Source organism: Octodon degus, unplaced genomic scaffold, assembly GCF_000260255.1.
Source record: "Octodon degus isolate 3935 unplaced genomic scaffold, OctDeg1.0 scaffold00158, whole genome shotgun sequence".
NCBI classification, from domain to species: domain Eukaryota; kingdom Metazoa; phylum Chordata; class Mammalia; order Rodentia; family Octodontidae; genus Octodon; species Octodon degus.
The window spans coordinates 6,685,625-6,694,820 of record NW_004524734.1 but is presented as its reverse complement, the minus strand read 5'-3'; the positions used below and the strand labels follow the sequence as shown (position 1 = coordinate 6,694,820).

At 35.4% G+C, this 9,196-nt stretch overlaps 1 protein-coding gene across 1 annotated transcript in view; it reads right to left on the bottom strand.

The window, feature by feature from the left end:
* Nucleotides 1-4,356: 4,356 nt before the first annotated feature.
* Nucleotides 4,357-9,196, bottom strand: part of Grxcr1 (glutaredoxin and cysteine rich domain containing 1) — a 173,908-nt gene continuing 169,068 nt past the window's right edge. Inside the window, exon 4 of the mRNA XM_004642663.3 lies at nucleotides 4,357-4,654. Coding sequence (XP_004642720.1) covers nucleotides 4,475-4,654 — 180 coding nt within the window. The 3' untranslated portion in view covers nucleotides 4,357-4,474. The remainder of the gene's footprint in view (nucleotides 4,655-9,196) is intronic.

Here is a 9,196-nt window from a genome sequence, read left to right as displayed (position 1 = left end):
AAACTTAAAATAGGGGCCGGGGAGATGGCTCAGTAGGATAAGCGCTTGACTGGCAAATCTGAGTTCAATCCCCGGTTCTGAAAAAAAAAATCCAGCAGGGCAAACAAGTCCTATAGTTTCAAGTCCAGCATCTGAGACACTCTATGGCAAAGTGTGAGTTCCAAAGGGCTCAAATGGCTCTACTCCTATAGCACCTTTGGTGGTTATAGCTCCTACAGGTGCTCTCTTAGGCCCATTTTGTGCCTCCTTGCAGCTTTCCTTAGGCAATCCACATTCCTGGCTTCTCCAAACTTCTAGAGTCTCTACTTCAGCTTTTTACTTATAGCTTCACACACTGCCCTCTCAGGACCACATTGCCTGACCTCCCAGGCCTTCTGAAATCAAGATGGAGGCTTTTTAAACCCCATAACTTTTGCGATCTGCATGCACCTAAAACCAGTGCCAAATGAGTGAAGCCAAGGTCTGCTGGCAGCTGGAGCAGTAGCCAGGCTTTTCTCTCTCTCAGATGTAGGGTGCCAGGTGCCTGGATCACTGGGCATTCTGAATCCAATTCTGAGGAACAAATTTCTATGCTGCTTCCATTCTCTGCTGCTTTCTCTTCAAAGCAAAGTCTTTTACAGTTCTCTGTCTGCAAAAGGTGGGCAATTTCTGCTTCTTGTGATGCTCTCAGGCCATCTTTTATATTCTCCTCTTCTTTCTTAGCAATCCGGATCTCATCAGCTCTAAATTTTGTAGTCCACATATTTAGTACACCTTCCTTTCTAGCCAAACTCACATTTTAAATCACCCTGCTTGGCTTTTTGATCTTTTTTTTAAATTTGATTTTATTGAGAAACAAATATCAATGAGACTGTTTCAAAACTAATTAATAGGACACTTTCAATAATTAATACATTGTACATTGTTATCTTCTTAGTGGTTATCCACAAGACAAGATGAAGACAGAATATCCTATCCAAACACTATTAGTACAAATCTTTCTTCTCATTGAATTAAGCGAAAGTAGCTATATATCTATCCTAACTATTCTGCATATACAAATACAAACTGGTTCTTCCTTTGTATCACCTTTCTTTGTTTAGTCCTCTCATAAATGGGTACTCCATTGGCATCTAAATACTATAAGTATGTGAATTCAGCAAAATAATCCAACACAGTCCAGCAGTCCACAATAGTAGGGGGTCATCCACAGAAGTTTTTTACTTCAGCCTTTCACAGCTCAGTATATTAATATGGCTTTACTTTCTATACCTCATTTTTATGCTTTTCTGCTGGATGACTAAGACCAAGATAAAGCAAGACCTGCATAACAAGAAATGTAACTTTTGTGTCTGATAATGTCAGTCAAGTACCCTTGAGATTTATCACGGCCATTGCTTGATGAATTTGCTCCCTGTGAAAGCCTGAGAGAATGTTTTTCTCTCCATGTGACTCTCCTTAGGCATACTCTACATCATCAATCATGTTGCTCTGTGGCCCCATAATCTCAAATAAAAGTTGTTGGGTTTTTTTTTTGTTTTTTTAATGGGTAATAAATGAACAAAAGACACAGGAAAAAGTAAAAAAAAAAAGTCACAGGCTTGTCCTGCTACAATGCTGTATATGGTTAGATTTCTAAATTTCTCTGTAAAAAATATGTAAGTATTTATTCATATTCTTTAAATATTTTTCATTTTTTAAATTTTTATCTCCATATTCTGTAGGGACTTAATGTTTAACATATCAATACTTGATGGAAAATACTTGTTCCATGTTATGCCTAAGATGTTTGACATTCAGACAGACAGTGAAATTAAACCCAACTGCATAAGATGTAGGGTAATAACAAGCTTCTCTTCTGGAGGGTTAACAACCTAAGTTTTCAGATCAAAAATTAGACAAATAGAAGGGCTGCAAGTACAGCCAACATTTTGACCATAACCTTTCAAAGTCAGTTAAGACTCAGGACTTAGGAGAACCTATACTGAAACATTATGTAACTTAGTTGTGTCACAAATTTTCTGATCAAGGCTTGAGCTGGGGAGATGGCTCAGTGGAATAAGTGCTTCCCTGGCAAGCAGGCTGCAAGGACAGCCAACGTTTTGACCATAGACTTTCAAAGTCAGTTAAGACTCAGGACTTAGGAGAACCTATACTGCAACATCATGTAACTCAGTTGTGTCACAAATTTTCTGTTCAAGGCTTTTTGATCTTGACTCTCAATATAAATCTTGCTAAAAGCCCCCAATAATAACCATGCCACTTCCTCAACATTCAATGCCCTTGAAATTTCTTCTGTCCAATTAGTTAATTCACTGCATTTAATCTGTCTCAAAGTACCTGGACATGAGCAAAAGTACAGACAAACTTTCTGCCAAGCCATAATACACATGACCTGGAGTCCAGGACCCAAGGCAGTCCTTTTCCCAGCAAAAACCTTCAAACCTATTCTTGGCCAAAAGGATTTCTCTCAGACTTCCAGCCTTCTGAGGTCTGACCAGAATCTCCCATACAAAACTGCTATTCTTTCAAGTCCCATCTATCAAACTTTCCAAACTCTTCCCACAAGCCATTCTCAAAGGATGGTCAGGTATAGTCATAGCAATGACCCCACTTCTCTGGTACCACATTCTGTCATGGTTACTTTACTGTTCTGGTTGCTGGGACAAAATACCTATACTTAAGGAAGAAAAAGATTGCTTTAGCACACAGTTTGTGTAGTTTCATTCAAAAACTAGCTGGCTCCAAGGCAGGGTAACTCGGCACAGGAACTATAGTACAAAACAGAAGAAGACAAAAAATCAGTAAGAAGACAAGGTGGTAGGATATGCTGTAATTGTAATTTGCATTTTCCAAATAACTAGTGACATTTTATGGGTTTTTTTAATGTTGCACCACTTATATGCCTTCCTTTATGGAGCATTTGTTTCCTGTTTCTCTATTACATTGTCTTCAACTTATTAATTTTTCATGGTTCTTTATACATATTAGATTTTAGTTTTTGGTAGCTGTTATATTGTGACTATTTTTCCTCAGTTCTGGCTTCTATTTTAGTTTTTACTGCATTTCATGAGAATATTTTAATTCTAATTAAATCTGTTATAATGATTATTAAAATAATGACTGTATTTTAGGAATCTTATATTTTTTTATATTTTTTATTTTTTATTTATTTTTTTTTAGGAATCTTATATTTTTAAGCCTTCAACTTCATGTTAGTCCTTTTGGTACACATTCCCATAAGGTATTGCCCTGTCTTTGTACTATTTATAAGATTCAGCTTTATTTATTTGTTACATACTTTCTTCCTCCTAAAGAATAGAAGTTTCATTAAAATAGAACCATGCTTTTCACAACTTCTGATGTATTACAAAGTATCTCATAAACACACGTTGCCTTCTAGAAAACCAAAGGGCAAAATATTTTGATTACTTTATCACAGATATTATAAAGGTTGTTTCTTAAAATCATGGAAAAAATAAACTGCAGACAGGCATACAGGTAGATAGACACAACTAATTCCAGAAAAATTCATTTTTGTTCATGTTGCTAATGTTATTTAGTGTATCTTGAAATGGTATAGAGTCTCTGTGGCCAGTTTAGGAGCTCTGAAATCAGCTTTCATTAACAGTGACACACAACATGTTGATCTTTAAAAGTCCTCCCTCCAGGAGCAGTAGTGCATGCCTGCAGGCCCAACACTCTGAAGAACTGAGATGGGACAGTTGTGAGATGGAGTCCATCCTGGGCAATGTACTAACCTAGCAAGACCCTATATCAAAATAAAAATATATTAATAAATAAATAATAAATAGGCTGAGGATAGTGTTCGGCAAAACCCTGTAGTCAATCCCCAGTACTTGAAATGAACAGTGGCAACACAAAAACAACCCTTCAGAATAAAGTAAAATAAAATAAATCTAGGTAAGACTTCCAGAAGCTTTCGTATCATCCCCAAAACATTGGATAACATTTGTGAAGTATCATTCAGATCATCTTCTCCAAGACCACACCATGGCTAAAAAATTAATCTACTCCTTCCAAACACAAATGGTATTATTTCCCACCATCCAGAACACTTTTCCATGCAGCTGATGCATGCCTAAAAGTGTTTATGTACCTTTGGGTACTTACTTTGGCTCATCCTCGACAATAGGAAAAACACTGCAATAAGCACTGTTAGAATTTTTTTTTCTTCAGAAAATAAAACACATTTAGGGAACTAGACTTTGGCTCTCTTGGGATGGAATTGGGAACTCCCTTAACTTCTAATTGAAAGTGGGATCTAGCACAGAGCTTGGCACATAATAGTTATTAAATAAACATTTATTGATAAATCAACAAAAACAATAACAGAAAAAATCAAGAGAAAGGCAATTATAATAAACAAACTTTATTAATTAAACAAAACATGACTTTTTAAAAATAAAAAAGTATAAACCAAATTATAGCCTCTGCTTAATAAAATGAGGCTTTTTCTCAGTCGAAACTCTAACTACCCAGCACAGTTCTTACAACGCTGGAGCCCGTTCTCGTTGCAAGCTGTACACTTCAGAGCCTTGAAAGAGTCTGTGAAGCAGTTTCGAAACACGGACATCTTGCTCCCGTGGCACACGGAGCACGGAAGAAAGCCGAAGCCTCCACAGGAGGGACACTCGTGTGGGTGCTGCACTCTCTGTGGAGGGTAGAGAGGGTCGAGAATGTGTTAATGTGAACAATTCCAGCAGTCTTGCTCTCTTTCTCTACCAATAGTTGTAAAACAGTATTGTCATAGTGCACTTACAATCACTACTAATAATACGCATTGGACCTCAGGGAAAAAATGAAGTCCTGTTTCATTGCCCCATGGATGGCCATTAGAGCAGATTTAGTTTGTAAAATCTGGTAAATGTTACATTAAATGGCATTCATCTTCAAGAATCCCATTGTATTTACAAACCACGCAATTCAGGAGATGGTTATTGCATTACAGAAAAACACTTTAACTTTCCCTTTTCTATCTCTTAAAAGCTTTATGTCTTTGTGCAAAGAATAGTGGCTCTAACAGCAAATTTGGGAAATCACAAAATTATAAGCTAATGTGTAGAGGAGCCACTCTGAACTGAAGATCCATCATTACATTGCCAATTTGAATAATGCTTTATTCTTTTCAAATCACTTTCAAGTGCATTATTATGTAGAATTTTCCCCCACTCCACCTTCAACACATACAGTAATCTTCTTCAATGAAGACATAATTCAAGCTTCATTATCTTCATTTTATACTTAAGGCAACAGGCATAGAAATCTTGAAACATTAATGCATACCCATAAAACTTCCTACTGCCTTTCTTCCTCAAGCAAAGATAAAGTATCCCTAATAACAGAATGAAAACAGTCAGGCAGTGGGTTGAATATATATTTTGAAGATTGTTCACATACATATTCTACTTGCCTTTTTGAGTAAGTGGCCTTGGTCACAGGCCACTAGTGTTTTCCGTCAGATCAGTGGAAGTTTAAAACCATTACAGGGAGAACACAAGGAGAAAAAAGTGAGATGATCCTAAAATTATGATTTGCAAAATAGGAACTGTAGCAATGTTTGAAAGCCCACTTTTTAGAAAGAATAATCACTAGAACCTGATTGGGAAAGTCAATATACACAAAGATACAAGACTGAAAAGATGTAGTCCTTAGAGAAACACATTTAACATACTTACACATACATAAAGTTATTTTAGAAGTTCATAATCCACATGTTAAAATTTTCTAAAACTCCAAGTGAAAAGGCACCTTATTAGCTGTATTTAACTCACCATTTTTCTAACAAACATAACTAAAAAAAATTGCCTTGAAAATAAATATAATTCTTTCATAAGTAACTGGATGTGTGTTGCTTTGGGAAATAAACATTAAAAATATATTGTCTAAAATTTATATATTCCCAGACCACTATTCAGACAAGCATTTTCTGTATATGGCAAGATTACTTTATAATTGCAGCTTAGCTATTATACAAAGTATGTCATTTTTAACAGCACAGAAATGTTTTGATGAAAATTAGTGGTTGCCAGTCTGAATGACACAAAACGACTTTGTCAAGATTGTATAAATTCTAAGATCCCCCCCCCCAAAAAAATCAAATGTATATAGAAATTTGATTATTTTGTAGATGGGTTTTGATACTTACTTGTGTAAAAGTGACCCACTGGAAAAAGTTGTACTAGACTTAGGTATATGTTTCATGTATTAAAATGCTTTTAAAAAGTACTTGTAGTAAAAACAAACTAAAGTGTTCTTTATAAAGGAAAAGATGTTGAATGAAATTGGAATTTTAGAGATACTACAAAGAATTCTTTGTAGGCTGCATAATATCCTATCAGGCATGCTTAAGCTGAAAGTTTATTCATACTCTATGTGAGATCTAGATGTAAGCCGCACCCTGTGTTTTCTACCAGAATGCTATAAGGCAAGGACTGTCAGGTTTGAGGAGAGAAGTTTGTGCAGCACTTTTTTTCAGTCAATATGAATTATCCAGCATTTTAAAAGCCAGTACAAATATGCATCAGTGTTTCAGAACTTTGCCAGTGCTGAGCAGTAAATATATACTGAATAAAAATCCAATTGCTTCTATGTCCCAAAACACTTGCAAATGACCACATTTTTGACTAGTATATGACTAGAATATGACATAAAATAGATTGATGACAAGCAAAGAACAACCACCCTAAAATAAAATGCGGGTGGTAGGCAGCTTCCTAGGTTTACTGTCTACTATACCACAGACCCCTAAAACCAGGCTGTTAGCAGACAAATTTCAAAGCATCAAATAACTCACAAATGTAAAAATTATTTACCCCATGGGCCTGCAATGTAACATATAAAGAATTTTAAAGGGCAAGTAGGCCAAATGTTAAAGCCAGTAATACTACGAATCAACTGTTTCTTCATAATTTATCCAAAAATCACAACATATAAGGTTTTGTAAAGTAAAATTGCTGTATCAATACTAAAAAGTATGTTCTCATGTCTAAGAAGAATCACAAATAGATCAAGACTATTCTTGAGTCATGTCTTCAGAATACACGCCATTCTAAGTTGAGATTTGTCTTTTACTCAAAAGTTTATTTAAAGGATTAAATCCATTGATTCTTTTTTTTTTTTTTTTGTGAAACTGGGTACATTGATTCTTTAACATTGACTAGAACACTACAGTCTCATAAAAGCCATTTGGTAAAGTTAGTCATTATTTCATTAATGAATCACTATTTACTAAGCTGTATCTCAAGCTAAGTTGCTCATGGTTACATGATACAACCATTTTCTGCTTTCGTTATGAGTTATTTTCTTTCAGTATATCTATATCTGGCCCCCGGGGTTAAGATTTTGCCACTGTGATAAAAGGAGAGCAAGTATGCTTCAATTCATGTGGCAGTACAGATGCTTAGCACACGATGCTGGAAGAGTCTGAATTCATGTCTCTCAAGAGAAACTAGCTACTCCAGTCATAAGTGAAGAAGAAGAAGAAAGGGGTGCTTATTTGGTAGTATAGTCTATGCCCTCCTCTCAGCAACCTGATATGATAGAAAGAAGAATTAAGAAACTGTCCTTTGTTTATACATCCTCTCTTTGTTCATAACGTCTTGATGAAGGGCTTTAAAAATACTCCTGGTGAGATCATTTTACTTATTAATTCATTACACAAATAACTATTGCATATTCACTAGCCATGCACTCTGAAGTCAGTAGTGACATAGTAGCCAGAAACTTCCTCTTTCCTAATAATGTTTCCCAGCTCCACTCCTAGATCTTGAAATTCAATAAGTCCATTCCAGCTATTAAAATGAAGTTAGTAGAATTTCCAGGTCTCTTACAAAGTATCAAGAGTAGGAAAACAAGTGTGGAAAACAAGAATAATTCTCAAATAGACCTCCTTTGTAGAATGACTTGACATTTTAGGAATATAGAGTTTATCCCTGGTCACCTAATACAAAAGCAGAAGTCTGAATTTAAAGGTTTTTGATTCCTCCTCAAGACCAAGCACTTTTCTTTATCAGCAGGTTTTTTATTACATTTCATATTTCATTGGCTGTCATTGGGTTATCGAGAGCTTTAATATCTTCTTGATTCAGTTTTGGTAATTTGTACCTTTCTAGGAATCTGTCCATTTTGTCTGTGTCTTCTTTTCTGTGAGAGTAAAGATTCTCAAAGTAGCTATTGATGATCCCACTATTATTATGGACTACTGGAGTATATTGGATTATTTTGCTGACTTCACACATCTACAATATTTAAATGGCAATGGAATACCCACCGCTGGAAAAACTAAATAAAAAAGGAGATATAAATGAAGGACCATTTTGTATCTGTATGTACAGAATAGTTAGGATAGATACACAGCTATTTTCTCTTAATTCAGTGAGAAGAAAAATTTGTAAAAATAGTGTTTGGACAGGATATCATGCCTGCATCTTGTGCTATGAATAACTACTCCGAAGACAACATGCAATATATTAATCACTGTAACTATCCTACTAACTCTTTTTGAAACTGTCTCATTACTATTTGTTTCTCAATAATGTTAATTTTTTTAAAATATCAAGGAATAAAGCACTTATAAATTTACACCTTGAATGATCTAGTCTTATTTTTAGTCATTTTCTTTTCCTGAGTCACAACACCAGAAATCCACCACTTAAAGTAGAAGAGGTTTATTTTGACTACAGTTGAGTCTCTGGTTGGCTGGCTCCAAGGCAGAGAAAAGCATGCTGCGTAGGAGCAGCTAGGAAAGGTAGGAGCTGGAGGAGAGATATATCCTTCCAAGGAACAACTACAGCAGCCACCTTTCCATGTAGACCTTCCCTTCTAGAAAGTCAACTTTAATATCCCCACATGATTCAATCAGCTTTGGGGCCTTTTGGATCTAAATCATAACACTGTTCCAGTGGACCTTGAAAGTCTCTTAAATATCATAACAAACAGAAAGCTATATATTTGAGTCTCTCTTCAGAAAACTGATCATCCAGATTGTGAACTAAACATCCAAGCAACAAACTGTCAATGAATATGTGCAAGGGATACACTCATCTCTGAACTGTTAAACCATGTTCAACAATATAATTCATCCAATGCCTGCTATGTGCTTACTAAATACATCTCTACTTCACCAAGCTGCTAAGAAAATAAAATCTATATTAATTGCCACTGTTTTCATAATTTCTCAATGTACTATTGGGAA